The sequence below is a fragment of the Egretta garzetta genome, unplaced genomic scaffold (genome assembly GCF_000687185.1).
Source record: "Egretta garzetta isolate BGI_Z169 unplaced genomic scaffold, ASM68718v1 scaffold41, whole genome shotgun sequence".
NCBI lineage: Eukaryota > Metazoa > Chordata > Aves > Pelecaniformes > Ardeidae > Egretta > Egretta garzetta.
Genome location: NW_009258755.1, coordinates 313,216 through 332,335, shown reverse-complemented (window position 1 = coordinate 332,335; position 19,120 = coordinate 313,216). Strand labels below are relative to the sequence as shown.

Sequence of the window (19,120 nt, the reverse complement as noted above, 5' to 3'; positions counted from 1 at the left end):
ACTCTTTCCTTCCTTTTTTCCCCTTAAGCTCTGTAACGGTGTGGAAACTGTTGGTCCTCGTGCAATTTATAACATGGAGTGTGAGAACAGTAGGTATCTTCTTCCACTGAAGGCGAGCGCGCTGTTGGCTCCATATATGCGCATGTAGGCAGCCTCACTAAGTGTTGTGTGCCGAGTGAATGCTCTCCGATGGAGACGTACAGATGTGCTCTAGCTGAAAGTAAATGTGCAGGATGATTTAGGGAACCTGAATCAGCCAGACTTCAAAGTAAACTTCTGAAGGCTAAGACTCTTGCCCTTTGCAAGCCTAATCCAAAGAATGTTTTGCCCACAAGCGTAATATCTTACCAGGCCCACAGCAGAGCTGTTGTAGTCTTTACTGGATGGAGATAATAAGTTTGGGAATGCCTTTCAGTGAGTGCCGCAAAGAGCTCTTGAAGACACTAGGTTTCTTACTTGTACGGATGGTGCAAGGAAGAGGGGGAAGGAGGGTGGGAGGTCTGGGAAGGAGACAAGCGTTCTGTTATCTGAGAAGAATCAGAAATGAGTAGGTGGCAAGACCAAAGAAAGAATCTCGAGATCAGCACAAAGGAGATCAGCCAGGGCTGTAATTACGGTGATGTAAGTGAGAAGGATGAAATGGTGGGAGGGTTGTGTGGTGGGATGTTCAGAGGAAAGTAACGGAAGAGACATGCAAACAGAAATGATTTAAGATACTGTGAAAGTTTTGGGTGGGTTTTGTTCTTTGGCTTTTTTTGTCCATGAACACTTCAGCACATACCTGTTTTTTTAAGGTCGACCTCTAACCTGCTTTTTGGCTTGGACATCATTTGGGCGGTGAAGTCAAGGCGGTAGCATTGAGTTGCTCCTCTTCCTGGGGTTGTACGCAGCAGCAGGCTTCTTACGGCTTCACTGCTTAGGATTTAGCCAAGTTCTGTGATCTCCTCCAGCCTGCTGAATGGCCAATTTGTAAAACACTTTAACATTAAAGTGCCTTAGGAATACTGTGACCTAGTGCTCCAGTCTTTGGTAAATTATCCTGGGGTAGTCCAAAGCCCTTTGGACTTGTCGCCACTCTTTAAGAGTTGTGGAGCTGTCCCCAAGCAAGATTCTGTTTCCAGCTGACATGGCCCAACACCTTGTTTGAAATAACTTTTATTTGTTGAAGAAATAACTCGTATTTATTCTCTCCTCTTGAAATCAATCGAGAGTGGCATAAGACCTGATAATGCTAAAAATGAGTTTGGGAGAGGCCAAGAGGGAAGGGGAAAAATGAGGAAAGCTAAGATTAAGGACAATATAGAGATCGTCTGTTGAGCACCTTTCAGAAAGGTGAGTGTTTTCTTTTTACTTTAAGCACAACCTTCCAGAAGACTTGTAAATGGGAGTAATTCTCTGTCAGAAGTGGAGATTCCTGATTTCCTATCCGATTTGACTTTTGGAAGGAAGAAAAAGCTGATTTTTAGCATCTCAGAGTATTTTTAAATCAGCAAGGAAATAGAAGGTTACTTAGCAAAAATTCCTCCCGCAACATGGAAATAGTTAACTTCTCATGACTTGCTACGTGCAGTAATTGGAAAAGGCACATCATATAACATATGGCAGGATGCAACTGGGAAGTCCTCACAAGCTACATAATTTGACATGGTGTTTTGGCATATCTTCAAGGGCTAAAAAGAGTGATAGAGAAGCTTAATAGACATTTGAAAACCTGTGAGAAGGGTATTCGTGGCTTGCAAAATTCCATGACAATTAGCATTTAGATTAGCAAAGCTTTCAGAAATGAGAAAACTCGACTAATACTGATTTACAATCAGACGCACTTAAAAAGGATCAGATTAAGACTGTTTAACTTTGAACAATGAATTATCTATAACGTTTCAAACTTCCTACATGGAAATTGGAGCCAAATTTCAGTGCAGAAGTGATTTCTGGATAGTGTTGTAACAAATAATTTTATGACTGGACTATATTTTCCTTATTACTTAGAAATAAAATGGAGTAGAGCTGTGAAAGCAGACTATAAAGTGGACCAATCTACAGCCAGAATACTGTGGAAAAGAACCATCTGACTGTGGTCATGGCTGACCATGGGTTTCTGGCCAGCATCCTAGAACGGAGATGCAAAGAGGATGTGGTACCTCACTTTCTGAGGCACATGTTTTATAACCTGGCTTGTCCAGCTCTCTTGAAATTGCTGCTGGAGCAGTTGAAAATGAAACAAACGCTCTACCCCTTTCCATACCCCTTGACTGCTCAGAAGCTTTAAACAGAGCCTGGAGGATGTGCGCAGCGGTTTGTGTGTGAGAATTTGCGTGGTGATGGTGGTGCAGAGATATGTTCTGATTTGCTTTAAAAACTGTTTCCTGTGTGACCTATGTTTCCCTATTCCCTGTTTTGCCTCTGAGCAGCAGCCTTCGGCATAGGCAAGAGGGACAGAAGGAACAGAAGAGAGTTTGCTGGGTTGAAACATTTGTTACATTATTGAATACTTTCGTTAACTTCAGCCTTTTTCAGATAGGTGTACAAATTTCCAAGGACGAGGAGTATAGCCCTCAGACAGATCCCCTCCTGCAACTCAGTTCTGACCTGACATTGATCTTGCTGGGGTGAAAAGATAGGAAACCTCCTGTCTTTCAGGCTCTCTGACATCAAGAAAAAAGTCAAAAGAGCAAACCTTCCGTGGCAGGTACAGAAGGGCACTGACATCTGCTGGGAGATATGCAGCAGAGCAGAGCCAGTTCCCTGTTTTCCTTCACCAGCCTCGTGGAGGAGCCTCGTGAAGCTCAGGAGGGAAGGCAGGAAGGGTAAAAAGGCTATTTTGGGTGCAGTCAGAGACTATGGGAGGGATAAGGGTAAGTCAGGGTAGGGGCTAAGCATTGGTTTTCTAAATAAAAAAACAGCAGAATGCTTTCAACTAGACAGTCAACATAGATATGGGATTAGAGAAACAAGACTTTTTTTTTAAGTATTTACAAAACAGTTTTTGCAATCAAAGGGTATAACATGGTCAGCTGTGAAGCTGACCTTCATGTTTTAAACTGACACTGAGAAAGGGCAAAAGCAGTTAATTCAGCAGGTGAACGTCTAAAACCTGTTTATTTTATTGTCAGAGACGCTCAAGTTGCAGGTGCTGCTGTGACGTGAGAGATGCCCAGCGAAGTTTGAAAGTCAGCCACACTTACAAGTGATTTAAAAGAAAAAAAAAAAAGAAACCGTGTCATTTAACTTCTGAGGTGGTAGTAGTAGGCAACTCGGGCTAGAATGAAGGAACAGTGGGAGGACTATTGTTCTAACTCTTCCTGTGGGACAGGGTGGGGATGGGGAGTTGACGGCTGGTGCACCATTCTTCTCTGGATGAAAATGGTGTATTTTAGTGCACCTAGTAAACTCGCCACTGGACTGAGAATTCTAAGGTCACGAGAGAAACTCTGTAGAAACAAACTGTTTCATAAAGAAAATGTGAGATTTTTAAATGTGGTTTCATTCCCAGTTGGAAGAAAACCTCAGTATTTTAGTGTTCAACTCAGGGCTGTATGGCATTTTCATTTTTTAGTGTGTTTACTTGAAAAATTTCAAAATGAGAAATTGATTCTGTATTCCTGAACAGCTAGAAAGCAAGTGGTTATGACATTGTCAAAGCCTTTCCCATTCGTTTCTGGAGACTAAGCTTGGGTGCAATCTGTCCTCCAATTTCAACAGAATTGTATTCAACTGCAATTCTGTCACAGCTTGGCAAACTCTAGCACTGAGTTTTGTTTCTGTCTGTCACTGACTTTTAGAGATTATGATTGGATTGAAGGGGTCTTCTGATATACATGAATGCAAAAGCATCCATCCTGAAGACAAAAACAACCAAAACAGCAAAACAAAACCAAAAAGCCTGAAGTTGCTGTTGCAAAAGTCACTGCTAATAGAGGCAACCTTCTCACACCAGTCAATTCCTTAAGCCCCTACTTTAAGACTTTTAATGCAAGTCACCTTTTAAATCTCTGATCCTTTACCCGCTTGTTAAGACTGTACCATATAAATAATAAATGCAGATTGGAAGGCTGTATGAGGAAGGCAGCTCACAGCAGGGCCAGCTGAAGCACCAGTGTCTGGCCAGTTGAACATGAGACTGGCAGCCAGTTAGGCAGGACTGGGTTTAGCCTGACCTTTCAGGACACCAGCTTTCTGCTGTTGGCTCCAGCAGGAGGAGCAAATGTTGGAAGGATTTGTGTGGCAAAGGTGCCCATTGGCGCTGGGGTGTCATGTGTGAGCAGGGTTAGGTACAACCGAGGGAAATGGTACCAGTGGCCATCTCTCTGAATTGGTGTTCTTGTGTTCTTGCCACTGGCATTGAGTAGAGCAGGATCAGGGGTTAAGAGAACTAAGGAGGCTTATCTGAGCAGAGATGCAATTTCTGAAGTTGCTTCCTCCTTGCAAAAGTTACATGTTTTGTCATTAATATTAAGTTGCATCAGAATTAAACTCAGGAGTTTTGAGAGCCCTCTGTCCTTCATCTCAGGGATACCTGAAGTTGCACGAGGTAAAACGTTATTGCCAAAATAATGACATATAACTAGTTTTATGATGTGTGCATTTGTCTTGACACTAGGTGAGACTATGTTTTGATGAATAGTTGGGTTTCTTCCCATATGTGTGTCTTTTGAGATACCCAACGGAAGGCCTGTGTATTTCAGACAGTAGAGATCTTCTGCCAAGATGACTTAGTTGCATCAAAGTGACGTTGATGTGTTTGAATTCTGTAGTGGTTTCTGCATACTGCTGCCTTACACCTGTAGCGTTGCTCTGTGAATGCCTGTGCATAGAAGAGTTGATGAAGTGCAAGAAGATATTCAGGTTACGTCTGACCTGACTTACCTTTGGTTGCATGAAAGCAACTATTTACATTTTTCCAGGTATTAGATTTAAATGTTGAGCTTGTCTTTCAAAGTACAGTGTAAAGCGTAACGCATGTTTAATCGTGGCAGAAAAGATGATCTACAAAGGAAACTTTACCTACGTTCTTCCTTTCTTTGAAAGACTTTTCACTTAACTACTTTACCAGTACCTCATGTCTTTTCTGTTACAGCAGGTGAAAACTGAAGTAGCAATTTCAGTGCCCCTAGAACTGATGCATTTCTTCACAGCTGTCAGTCTATAAAATAAATAATTTTAAAAAGCCTTCTGAATATTTATTATATGCTATAACGATACTAAAAGGGGACAAGCCTGTTTCTTCCTCCCTTGCAGATCACTTTTATTACATTATTCCTCTTTAAGAAGCTGCTAGAGATGGCTGTCTGGAGGCAATCTGTTTTTTATTATAAACATGGCACCTCTCTCCCCTCCCACCCCCAACAGGAAAAACGCGTCCTGGGTCTTGCAGCAGGATCATTTTAAAGATTGCAGCTCAGTGATAGAGCTTCTAGTTTCATGCTGCCTACACTGGGGGCCTTTGATAAGAGCCACACCTGCTTTGGCATCACCGAGTTCAGCCGCACAAAGTGGGAGCCCTAAAATACCGGGGTGTTTCCCCCGCTGACACCGACCTGCTCTGGAAGAGGTCTCTGACTCCTGGAGCGGGGGGTATCCCTGCTGCTCACCTAACGCCATCCAGCTTAGGCCAGAGTGAGAGGACAGAAGTTAGGACTCCAGCTTCCACCTGTAGTCAATGGAGTGGTATTTTCAGGGGTAGTTACTTCAGGGCATTTAAAACACGAGTGGGTAATTTGTTACTGGAGTCTCCACTCACAGTAGCAATGGGTTGAGGCTAACAGCGTGTGTGTGCGGGGGGAACCAACAAGAAAAACTTACTACTGACATAGCTTCAACATGGCAGTATCTGTTAACAGTTTTAGGGTACAATTTTATCTAATTTCTTTGGCAACAAAGGCAGCTTAAAAGGTTTCCCCTGCTGCCTGCTGCTATCCAGCTCTTGAAGAGAGGGCTTTTTCCTGTCTCCCGTAAGTCTCACCATCCGTGTGCTGTAACAGCCTGTGGGACCCTGCAGCAAATCAGATTACTAAAATGACTGGGGTTTTGTTGGGAGGTGCTTTTATTTATTTATTTATTTAGAAACAACAAAGGTTGTGGAGTGTTTGTTTTTGTTTGCCCAGAACATTTCAAGGATCTGGTTTAGGCTAAACCCCACAAACCATGGCACAGCTGGGCAGGAAGAGGAGCAGACTGCAGCGCCGGCATCTATCTGCTTGCGCCTGAAATTCTCTCCAGCTCTGCTGCTAAAGAAAATACAAAGGGGCTTCACAAACAGCATGAACCTTTCTGATAAATAATGACCTGGTTTGCATACCTAAGTTGCTGGAGTATTGGGTAAACCCTGGCAGTAAGTCGAACGTGTTCATTTTGGACTTCAAAAGAAAATGACAGTTTCAGCTGCCGAGTCCCTGGGTCTGCCACGTTGTTTGAAGTAAGGGATGACAGACTTTTTTTTTTTTTTTTTTAAATACATATAACTGCTGTTATATGTAGTCTTGTCTCTTCTTACAACTGTATGAAAACAACTTATGGTGGGGAAAGGTGTAGAAAAAAAGCACCTGGTGTAAAGTTTTTGCTTTCTCTCGCTTTCTGTGCAGGGTTAGCTATCTTTCTTACGCTGTGCTTACTCCTGTGCCAGCCCAGACACTCTTGACTTTCTTCTGATTAGCATGACCTGGGTGAAGCTGCAAAATCCTCTTCCTTGTTCCAGAAAAATGGAGATGAGTTAAAGACCAGAGGAGGAGCACAAGGCCCTTGTGGACCCACCCTTCAGTCCAGCTCATTCCCAAGCACGGGGAGGACTTCTGGTCCCCCTCTGACGCTCTTGCCCTCAGCCACCGAGCCCAGGCTTGTTAGGAGCCTTTAGTTTTACAGTAGCAATTCCTGAAAGACAGTTTTATCACTTCAGTAGTAAGGCTTTTCTTTTGCACTGAATTATTGTTGAATTTTATTTCTGTTTCTTTCTCAAGGTGGGGTTGGTTGGTTTTTTTTTTCCCTCCCCTTTCCTCTGCAGTCAGATGTACACTGCAAATGGCACAGACAGTGCCTCCTGTTGTGGCTCAGGCTCAAGACTTCACATATGTAAAATGTGACTTGCAGCACTTTCTTTGAAGCCTAACCACAGCCAGGGAGCTGTAATTGCAGTCTTTGATTGCGCCGACTTCACTTGTGGATTGGGCTTTGCTAGGGCATGCCTCGCTTGGCGAGACTTCAGCTACAGCCCCCCAGTGAAGCCTTAGATGTGGGAAGTCTTCAGTCTCCTTAGCACATGCCTGTGGTTTCTTGAAAAGAATCCTGATTTGACCTGTTTTATATCTGTAAGGCAACACCATCATCATTTGTATTTTTTAGGTATTATTTGGTTTATCAGCAGTAGAAGCAATTTCCAGCGTGTAGCCTTAATGTGCAGCTGGGGAAAGGCTGGGTTCTAGATACTCTTTTCAGGAGAGCTACTGTATAATTTGCTGTACTGCAGTATTCGCTTAGAAATAAAAATATGTGGGGCTTCGCTGTGCCCGTCCCCTTGCAGAACTGCAGTGGTATCCGCAGCCTCTCTCCTGGAGCAGGGGATCCTTGGGCGCCGAGAGGGGCTACAGAAAGGAGGCAGGCGCTGCGAAAGCCGCGGTTGGATTGAGAAAGAAGCCATGGCTGCTGTTTGAAAAAGCTGAGGGCCAGAGCAAGGCCATGGTCGTTATTTTAACCTCCTGACTTCAAAGACAGCTTGCTGGTAAGGGAAGGGGGGGAGGAGGCAGGGAACCATCTCAACAGAAGAGCATTTCATTTCCTTCGGTGAGGTAGACATTCCTGGCTGCTAATGGGGAGTAGCTCTGAATCACAGCGCTTGTATCAGGCTGCTGTGAACTACTGGCCTGGCGCCTCAAGGCCATTCCTCAACAGGAAGCTGAATGTTTTCATGTAAGACTGAGAGGAAAACCTTCCCAGGAAGAGCAACCTGGACCAAACCTTTGAAAATCTGGGATGAAAAGGCACAAAATAAATATAAAGCTGCAGGGTGCTCTCCCCAGTGTTCCTCTGCTGTTTGCTTGGCCTCTCTCTTTCGTGCTCCTTGGAAAGGTAGAGCCCTTTGCAGCTCTTTGATCTGCATGTGTTACGGAGCACTGCGCTACTTTATTTTCGATACAAATTTCATCCAAAAGAGTATGTTTTCCTGTGCAAGATTTTCTTCTATCGAATGCCTTTGGGCTATCACAACATCCTTGTAGGATAGAGCTTTTCTTTTCATAAAAAAAAAAAAAAAAAAAAAAAGGCAGGAAGCTCAGAACGCTTTTTTTAGTTGGGACTTGGGCTGGTTTTATGAGGAAATAGGAACTGAATTAGTCAATACAGACCACCTCTGTTGAAACCACTGGTTTGCCAGTAGACTTTCAGCTGTGCTGTTTAAGAGGCCACAGTGGCTTTAAAGGTCCTTTTGTGGCTACCAGCAGCAGGTGAAAATTACTCATTATGTAGCAGGGATGGTGGTATTTGTGGGGGGGTGGGGGAGTGGACTGTCCTTCAAATTAAAGCTCTACAGGACAGTTTGATATGAATCTGTGCTTGTTCTTTCTACCTTACTTAGTCTGCAGCTAAACTTTTTCAGTGTCCTCAACTTTCCACTAAAACAAGAGTCATGTGGGTGGCCTCTGATGAGGAGTCAATTTGTTTGGGGCCTCAGCTTGCGCTCACTAAAATCAAAGGGTCCAAAACCAGTTTTGGAGGCTTTCCACCCTGGAGTACATTAGCCTGGGTGACTCCTTATTCAGGAGCTGGACTCAACCAGTACGGGCAAAACGTGTTGCGTTGTAGTGGCTTACACAAAGCTGCAGCAGATGGGAGGCGGGTGCCCAGTTATAGATGGCCCTGGTTTAAATACTGCTACTGTAGTATTTGCTGATTAAGTCTGCTTGTGGCTCTTCTAGGCTCAAAGCAGTCCATCTATAATGATTGGTCTAACAGAAGTTTGACTTGTGGTTTAAACCATTTCTTCATAAACTTGTTCTGTCTTGCTGTGCACGATTCAAGGTGCTGACAGTGTTATCTTTGTGTGACTAAGCATTTTGTGCTTCTTCTGGTGAAAATTTGCTCACCTTCTCCCCCAAACTGCATTCCTGTGCTAATTTTGGTCATTCTCAAAAGCTCTGCTTGTTGAACCCTCTACTTGTTTGGCAGCTGAGTAGGACCTGGAGGCCTAGAGGTTAACGTAGATTTTTTTGAGAAACCAATAATCCTGAGCCCATTACTGGAGAGCATGTGCCCATCTGTGGAAAAATGCCTGACTCATTAGACAGTCTTTGGGTGAAGTCCCTGTTACAACCCGGTTGTCTGGGTCAGAAGGGCAGGGGTGATGGTTGAGTTAGCAATTGAGTCAGTCAGCTGATGTAACCCAGAGACCTAATAGTGAGGAACTGTTCCTCTCTGGATGAGCTATACCTACCAGGCTTGCACTGTTGGCCTTTTCACATGGTGTAAGAACATAAATCCTTCCAAGATCCTAGTGAACTTTACTGCTAGGTCAGAGGCCCGTGGCTCTTACGGAACTGGAAGATGTACCCTAGTCGGCTGAAGAGCAGAACGAATCCTCCCCAGTCGTATGGATGCGGTCACTACGGTCAGTGTTCACACAAGCCTCACCCGTCACATTCCTCTACCCAGCTGCTTACAGAAGACAGCATTTCTTCGTTTCCGCAGGGAGTAGAGCTTGGGGCTCTGAAGTAGAGGTTTAATTGACTCAACCACTGCAGTACCAAAGCGTGAGGATGTGTAGTTTTGTTACTGATATCTGGGTCAAATATTCTAGATAAATTAAATCCACTACAGAAGGGAATTACTTCTGTAATACGTTGAATGTCTAAATAGCTTAAAACCCCACCTTCTTAGTTGGCATCAACATCTGTTTACAATCCAAAGTACTCTCCATAAATATTCTTGCAAACTTCAACCAAGAGCAAATAGAAATACTCTGCACTTCACGTTGATGTTGCAAAGGACACATTCCACTAACACAGTTGTGTCATAGAGTTACAGTGACCCTTCACCAGCTTCTTTGAAGGATTTTTTTTTTAATTAAAAAAAAAAAAAAAAAAAAAAAGAGAGCTTCATATAGTCTAGCTATCTCACACACTCTCTTCTCTCTCCCCCCCTTCCTGTAGGTGGGAAAAGAAATGCTTTCTCAACTTGCAAAGCAAAGGCGGCGACACCAGGACCCCTTCTGGAGATGGAAGCTTGTTAAACCCTAGGTGTGTCCTTCATCCACACAGACCACCCCCGAGGAGTCTGTCTAGGATGTCATTCACCCTGATGTCACTGCTAGAGACACTGAATCATAAAGACAATCACTGCCAAAATCCTTCACTATCACGAGGTCCAGCCCCGATATAAATAGAGCAAATGAGCTCCTGGGTCAGCAGAGCAGCTTTTGTCTTCACTCCACCTCTGCCTTGCACTCTTAAGCCCCCGTCTCATCTGTGTCCATATCGAGTCAGCAAACAAAGTAGCGTGGCTGTCTCTGCCTGCTTCAGCCAACAAAGTAACGTAGACCACAGCTGCCCCATACAGCACATCGAGGAATGGAATTTGCCTGGACCAGGATGACACACTCAACCTTCTTTTTATTTAATGGTGCGACAGGATCAATTTTGGTTTTAGCTTTTTTAAGAAACTTGAATGCTTTTATATTTTAACTTTTAGTTTGTAATTTCTTTGGTGTATATTTTACTAGGTATGAGCTTTTAAACAAGTGTCAGAAATCTGAAATACTTTTTAAATAAAAGGGTTTTTTCTTTTTTTTTTTTTTTTTTTTCTGCCAAAGGAAAAGCCTGTATGGAAAAAAGGTGGCTTTTTTGTTAAACTATTTGTAACAAATAGTGGCCTCTCAGTCTATATAATACAGCGTCCTATAGAACTAAATAACTGTAACAACAGTCGGCTGGTCAGTAGACACGTCAGTCTTGCATCATCTACTCTGTAAACATAGCAATACATCAAGCAAATCTGACTGCAGTGAGTTCTCCTTCTCACCCATTCCCCTTCTCCTTGTAAAAAGCCCAGCACTTGAATTATTACTTCAATTGTTCTGTATTTGTATCTGTTTTTGTTAGCCTGTTAGTGGGATTTTATGCCAGTTGTTGAAATGAGCATTGATGTACCCATTTTTTAAAATAGTAAGGCACAGCCTTTGCCAAAAATACTGTCAACCGATTTTTTTTTGTCATTCCAGTTTGAGTTAATGTGCTGAGCATTTGTTTTTTAATAAAAGCTTTGTAATAAAACTGAAGTCAATTGTCTGGCGTAAAAAAAAGAGAATGGCTCACGCTTGATGGAGTAGAATCCCTGAAAGGCAGAAGCAAGCCCAGGAAGGGTTGGTCACTTCTAAGGCTGAAGACTTTTGGCTCAGGCTTCCCTTGTAGGACATGCAATGTGTCTGTTTGGCTGTTTGCTCATCTGAAGTAAAGTAATTTTGGACGATTACTTTATTTTTCTTCCTAAAGAGAGCAGAAGTCTCTTGTTTTCATACCAGGAGTAAGGAGTGGGCAAGCTCTGTGCTCCCTTACGCTTCTCAGTTAGATTTGGCCCAAGTGGAAGTACCAGGGTCTGCGATCCCTCCCTCCATCTTCAGTTTCCTGCTAAGATCTTAGTGTACACAGCAGTGGTTTTAAGCTGATGATCAGGAGTATGGATTCCCTTCTTTCTGGACGCAGCCCGTGCCCGCGCAAGGGGTAGGAGACTAGAATTAAAGAAACCTGACTAGTGCCAGGTTTCACGGTCTGGAGCATCGGCATGGCCTGCCTACTGCCAGTGGTGCCCGTGAGGCCTTCCCGTGACAGCGAGCAGCTCCTCTGCACGCTTCAAAGCTGAAAACAGGTGTTTTGAGCCTTCAAGCCCCAAACACCACCAGCAACTTCTCTGACACCTTTCCCCTTTTGTTCAGGGACTGGTATTCCACGGGTTTGAAAAGCAGCCACAGCTGCCCGACTTCTACTAAAGGACTTCAGAAGGAAAAAAAAAAAAACCACAACACTGTAGCCATAAACTATTCCAATGTTTTGTGAGCACCACTGCAAAAGAAATATTATGAACTGTACATTGAATCAGCATACCTTGTATTCTAGCTCCTGAATCTTGTTTGGTGTGAGACTGGACTGAATCAGGCTTGAGCTACAAGAAATGACATGGGTGAGTTACTGCCTAGGGAAGCTCTGTGATTAGATTGTTTATAACTGACCCTTAAACTCTGTTGCATAAGAAATTTCATAATTAAAAATGTTATAAAACAGCTTCCTCTTAAAGCAGCATGCACTGCACACAAACCCAACTGTAAGCATGTAACCAGCATATTAGCCCTTGCAATATTTATTTCTAGCAACTAGCGATTACGTTAAAAAAAGCAAAACAAGTGACCAGGCAAGGGAACGCTCTCAGATGGCAGGAGAAAAGACCTCTGAGAGAACAGCAACTGTATACTGCAGTTTTGCAAGACTTGGCTACATTTCCACTCCAGTCAGTTATCCCAGCCTTTGCTGGAAACCTGTCTGGTTTTTGGTTTGGGTTTGGTTTTTGTTTTTAAAGTGCAGTAATTGTTCTAAATCAAGGATTACTGCAGCGAGTTCTCTAAATTACATGTTCCAAAGATAACAGTTCTTTTTAAAACCTTTTAAAATGCAACTACTTTATTTAGATTTTTTTAATGGCTATTTAAAAAGCCTCTTAGCCATTTTGAAAAAAAAAAATTTGTTCCCAATAGAGGTGTTAGCCTTATGCAGCACGTTCTCCTCAATACACAATGTAGTGAACAGTTGCCTGTCTTAAGGACGAAAGGACATCAGCTCTAATAGTGAAGGCGGAAAAGAATTCAGGAGCTAAAAATAACATCTCTGCTGTTAACATACAGCGAGCAAGCACCATGTGTTGGGCTCATTCATAGATCAAAGGCCTTTCTCATACATCAGCTATGGGAAAGGTTAACTAACACACGAGGCTTGGGATGCTCCCATGAGAGCACCTGAAGCAGAGTAACCGTGCTGTCCTGGCATCCTCTCTGTGAGCTGGGTTGGTGTCGGCTCCTGCCCCCCGCTGCTGATGGGCATCTGTTCCTCTGGGACTGAAAGAGCAAATTGACCTGCGCCAGCTTGACTGTGGAGACAGATGAGCAAGTAAAAATGGCCTAATGATGACAGTGGTACCCTGGCTGTAAGACTCAGTGTAAATCCTTGTGATACCGAACAAATTATTCCAGTTGAGACTCAAAAACGACACCTAAATTCCCCATGTCCAATTAAGGCAGAAGTCAGCATCTAACCATGTCTCTCTTGCGTGCCTGAGGAGATGATTACCCTGTATTTCCCCCAGAAAATGTCTTTAAGGATTTAAATGCTCCTACCTAATGGCTGAGTTAATTATCCAGATGCTTCTCTACAAGCATTCATAAACCCACTCTCTCCCTCCTTACTTCATTCCGTGCATGTGCCAAAACCAGTTCTGCGCATATCACGGTACAGGTAGTCCCATTCATAAACACAGGAGATATCCCGGCAGCTAGGAAACACGCGTCTTTCACCCTCCCCTCACCGCAAAAATGGCAAAGGGCAAATACACAGAACAGGGCAGTTGAGCCAGGATTATTTACAGCAGCCCATCAGGCCAACATCACAGGACAGCCTGGCTCCTCAGGCTTCTGGATCACCTGGACCAGAGCCACTTCCCCTCTGTTACATAAAAGAACAACGCCCCAGGCCAGCCTGGGCTTCGCACACAGCGAGCAATGACAGATTGACTGGTTCTGCTTACAGGGACTCACCAGCTCTAGAGAATTCTCTTCTGATGCAGTTTCCGCTTTGGATTAGCTAACAGAAAAGGCAGTAAGCTGCACAAGCAATAGCTCGATGGTTAGGTCAATTTGCAGCAAACGTGGGACCTTAAGGATCCAATCCTTGCTCCAGGCTGTAGGACAGCAGAATCCGGAGCATCACTCATCTGTGCTCCTTTGAAACCGCAACAGTGCGCAAGGCTTTGAAGCAACCATTCCCTCTTTCTTGATGGCCTCCCACTCTGATCTAGGTGGCGGCTAATTAGGCTAAAGCAAGACAGGCAGAAAATGAAGGACAATGCAGAGACTAAGAAATGCCCAGTAACTTCTCTGATAACTTACCTGAAGCTTGTTCCCTTGCATTCTCAAGGGGGCTAACACGCCAGGCAGGCTCTCCTCCAGCATAAGGACCTAATACAAAGTAGAACATTACGGGGGAAAGAAGCAACTCTGCAGTTAGCAAGAAGCCCTTCACCTATGAACCCATTTCTCCTGAGTCAGGTCAGTGGCAAAACTACCGGGCTCAGAAGGCAGCAACCCCAAAGGAGACCAGCTGTAGCAGGGAAGTGGCCTGCTGTAAACACAGACGTTCTGAGATGAAGCCAAAAACTTAGAAAGTATGCCCGAACAAATCCATTTTTCCACATGACAGGCCAGGAAGAGACCCTCTGGATTAATGTATGCATTTAGCCTGTGAGGCTCCTCACGGATACAAAGACCAGCTTTAGAAAGCAAGCAAGCAAACAAGCATCTGCGGTCCCAGGAAAAGGGACATACCTGCCAGAAATATGGGAAATGAACCTCTTAACCATCAGCTTTCAGCCAGGTCAAAGTAAGGACTAAAATTCTGCTCCCTGTCCAGGTAAATACTTATACCTTCAGGCCATGGGTTTTAGATTACATCTTCTCTCTGGCTGGCACACTCCTGCAACAACCGTAACGTCGCTGAGCAGCGTCTGCTTGGCTGAGATAATGGTCACTGCTTGCCTGGCCTGGGATGCTAAGGTTTTCTTACTGTCTATGATTTTCTACAAAACACATTTTGATAAACTCGCCCATCCCACCTCCCAGAAACCCAACACATACAAGTAAGGGACAGGTTTGTTCATCCCTCTCAGCTATGGAAAACCAACATGAACCAGCAGAGCTGGGAGAAAAATCTCCACCTGCCTCATCCCAGAAGAGCAACTCGCCCAAGAACTGGTCTGTCCTGTTCACCGTGCTGGGAAAAGGTAACTAAATTACATACTCCACAACCTAGTGATGGTCGAGATGCTTACTTGGAGAGACAACTCTTTGAATTTGGACTGATTTCCTACAGCTAGGAAAACTGGCTAAAAAGTCCTGCAGGATATTGATTAGGCTGAGGTAGGACCATCTCTGTGTCTTGTTTTAAGAGAGAACAAGCCATGGAAACAAGGACTCGGATCTTGACAAAGCAAAATGCTATGTAAGGGTTAGGTTTTCTCAGCACCTGCCTGTGAAAGTGAAGTGCTGGGTAATAAAAGAGGAGATGGTACACACCAGAACATGGCAGTGGCTACTGAGATGAAGTTTCAAAGCCCGAGATGGACAGGATTCTTAAAATCTAGTTGCTGCTTTTGCTGCCCTGGAATATGTTTCCTTCTTCTCCTGTGAAATCTGTTTTATTTTGTCATGACTAATGCCATTAGCAACAACTTCTTCCTCTCCACTCAATCCTAAATTAGATAGGCAGTAATTGTATTTGCAAACAAACCATGCCTGAGGAATCACAGAATTGCCTGCTGCTTTTTTTTTTTCCTGTAAAAACCTGCTAGCTCAAACTCTACCCAACTTTTTAGTAGAATATCCTGAAAGAATTCACATCAAAACACCTTAATCTAAAGTCCCTCAATAAATTTAACAATGAGTGGGTTTAGTCACCATTTGAAAATTCAGATGGCATAAGGAAGACTTTGACATACAGTCTAGAAGTTTCCCTTTGTGTGGGACTGGTATAAGTGCATGACTCAGAAATAAAACCACTCACAGCACTCAGTTAACCACTGAGCAGCCTAGTTCTGCCTGTGCTGGTACTCAAAAGCAGTTACTCCCCACCTTTTTTTTTTTTTTTTTTTTTTTTTTTTGAAGTGTGAATTTAGTGAGGTTACTTATTGAAACAGAACAGCAAGCAATTTATCAATATCCAAGCAGTTTATTCCCTTCTCTCTTGTGTTTGACCCCTCTGCTCCTGCCCTGTCCTCACAGGCAGTTCCCTGCTGTTGGAACAGCGCTGCTAAGTGCTCTCGCCCGCCGGGAAGCAGTCTCCCTTTTCCAATGACCTGATGTTGGATGTCCTAGGAATACAAAACGATGGACTTGGATCTAGCACAGGTCTAACACCTATACTGTATCTTCATTCAGTCCAGTTTGGGAATAAATACCATTTGAAGAAAGAATGGGTGAAAAGACTATTTTAAAGTCAATCTAAGGAAGGATTTCCCTGTATATCTGTTCCCCACACACATTCCAAGGATGGTACTTCCTTAGCTCACAAATATGTTGTGAGGATCAGATATGATTATACGTAAGTATTGTAAACCACAGACAGAAGAATTAAGGGATATCTTAAATGAGATGCATACAACTGCACTACAGATATAGTTATTATAACTGCTACCACACAATCATATAAACATGGAATACATCGTATTTATCAACCAACATTCAAAGAATTCTTCAGATCACCCTACTCCAACAGCTGTCTCACTAGCTTAGCCCCTTGCCACTTTTGTTTGGGAGTTACCGCGCTTCCAGAGCCAACGGTGACAACTCAGAGAACAGTTAAGAGAACAGAGTTAAGTTGATGGGTGCGGATTTAAGTGTTTCAGCTGAACTATCTACTACTGTGCAGTACTGCAGCATTACCCTTCCATGATCCCAGGGAAGCTGAACTAGCAGCTCACAGAAAAGATGAAATGGAAAAGCATAACACCAGTCCCAACTACCCATCACTGCTATGACTGCTGAACACTGGAGACTAGGCAGCACTTTCTCACCTGTCCCTTTAACAAATTTCATCCGTTTCTCTTTTCAGACATTATGGCCAATACTTAGTTAAATTGGGTAATTTATAGACATGACAACTCCTAAACAGGACAGGAGAGCCTGCAAAGTTCTTTGGAGCATACACTAGTTGGGGTTGAAGGATGTCCTTGCTAATTCACATCTTGAAATCAGTTCTATTCAAAGGTATCTAAAATCCTTTAACACATGCTGGATTTCCAGCTGCCACATCAGATATCAAATGTTGATACTTCTCCTCTCTCTATTCCTCAGTAGATCCAGCAAGCTCTCCAAAAGAACTTCCTCCCACGCAGAAGGCAGAGAAAGCGTCTCTCCTTCCCTGCCAGTAGCCAAAAATTTGCATGGACTATTAGTGAAAAGAAAGCAAGCTTTGTGGGCAAGCAAGCCTTAGCAAACTGCTATACTTAAATCAGGATAGCCTGCTGTATGAGCACTGCCTTTGTTTAGACTGATTTCATTTAATTATTTAGATTGATTTTTAGATTTAAATTCCCAATTTCAATATAAATCAGTTGTAAGTTGAGCTGGGTGCCTGCAGGTTTGCACTACTCTCATAACGTGACTTAAAGTGAAGTTCTAAGTCAAACTGATACCAGCCATAGCTAAGCCCAGTCTTACCTGTCACTGAAACAGATCATTTCCTAAAAACACAATAAAAGCGGTTTTTCAAAATCACAGTCTTGACTGGAAACTCTTCTCGTTGTCATGTTAGCTGCCACCGTTGAAAAGCTCTGTCCTTTGCCAAAAAGCAGTGAGCCTGTGGGTAAAGCTCGTCTCTACTGCATGACCATTTGAGACATCCTTCATCATTTGCCGTTATTCTTCTCTTCCACCAACATGCTACCTCTGCCCTTGAGGTAAACTATATGCTCAACTTCTATTCTAAGACAACCAAATGTCCTTACAAATTTAGATCCAAGTAACAATACTGGCTTCAGTTCATAGATTTGCCAGTTTAGCGTCAACTTAGGCAACAATAGCTTTCAGTCTTAGCCAAAAACAAAATGCCAAGTCTCTAAGAAAGAGAAGGACTTCTTCCTCGGTTCCAACGAATGCTTTTGTTTAAAGAAATAAAAAAGATGGTATTAGGAAAACCACTCGTGAAATTAACAGCATCTCCCCCCCTCCCCATATTGTCCTTTTAAAAGAAAAATTTAGCACTTTAAAAACCTCATCTCTCTAATACTGAATCAATTAAATGCTCTAAGGATCTTCTGTCTCTTACAGTGAACTACTTAAATGCTTATCATAGATCTCACTCTTCACAGACACTGCCGTTTTCCTAAAAGCACCCTGACTGGGTTTTAGAATCCAGTCTCATTCAACTCGGCTCTCTCTCAATTAAGTATTTCCCTGTAGCCTATTTCACCCAGACTCCTTCCTCAAAGGACTCAGCCAAGGGTTTTTTAAGCACTTGAAACATTATTTTGGGTACTTAACTTTTGCTGCTCGCTCCCTGATGCTAATGTCATGGTAGCACCCAGAAATCCATGCATAAGCAGCTGTGATAACCCTTTGGCTCAAAAGAAAGTGAAGTGGGAGGGTGAAGAAACCAGGAGGAGTATTTTTCTGACTGTTAGAAGCACAGTCTGATTGCTACTGCCTGAAATTAATAATCAGCAGCATGAGCAGAGTTTTGTTCCTAAAACTGATTCTGTGTTCAAGAGAGTGGATAAACAGCAAACAGAGAAGGAAAAGGCTGAAAACAGCAGTTTTCTTTCACATTCTCTCAAGAACTGGAGCGGGGTGGGGAAACTTGTTGCTAAAATCCAGGCCAGTTCTCCTCTAATATTCCCCATTCTTATAAAAATTAAGTTCAAGTTTTAAATAAAGCTAGGACTGCCAAACCCAAGCTCTTCCTTAAACACTTCTTTAAGTTCTGAGAGGCATTTCAGTGCTGAAAAGAAATCATTGGAAGCTAGATGCCTCACCTGCTTAGACATTCAGAAAAGCATCACTAGGCTTCCAACTGAAACAAAAGGCTCTTAGAAACCTCACCCTACATTGCAAAGCAGAATTGCAACATCAGCTGTAAGGAACCCATTAGCCCTCTTGTCGTCTTCAGAGAAATAAGACTTCAAGCAGTTGTCAGAAACATATCACCTTCTACAGCCTCTTTAGAGAAAAAACCAACAACTAAAAAGCCTGTGAAATATAAATGCAGGGCATCTTACACCTGCTTACACTTGCAGCTTTGCAGGATTCAAGACAGCAGGTCTCAAACAAAGTCAATGTAAAGTAGTTGAAGATTCAGAGTTGACGCAAGGGCTTCCAATGGCTGGAGCG

General features: G+C 43.2%; 2 protein-coding genes across 3 annotated transcripts in view; one reads left to right on the top strand and one right to left on the bottom strand.

Annotated features, from left to right (window-relative positions):
- Positions 1–10,575, top strand: part of LEF1 (lymphoid enhancer binding factor 1) — a 79,221-nt gene extending 68,646 nt beyond the window's left edge. The window contains 1 exon segment of the mRNA XM_035888905.1: positions 10,134–10,575. Coding sequence (XP_035744798.1) covers positions 10,134–10,213 — 80 coding nt within the window. The 3' untranslated portion in view covers positions 10,214–10,575.
- A 1,527-nt stretch (positions 10,576–12,102) lies between these two features.
- HADH (hydroxyacyl-CoA dehydrogenase) overlaps positions 12,103–19,120 on the bottom strand; it is a 44,069-nt gene continuing 37,051 nt past the window's right edge. Inside the window, exons 9-10 of one of the 2 annotated variants that reach the window (XR_004841227.1) lie at positions 14,129–14,197; positions 12,103–12,138 (exon numbers count right to left, since the gene is read on the bottom strand). The gene's annotated coding sequence lies outside the window, so the exon portion shown is untranslated. Of the gene's footprint in view, positions 12,139–14,051; positions 14,198–19,120 lie in introns of those variants that run through there. The other variant, XR_004841226.1, reaches the window with a different exon arrangement.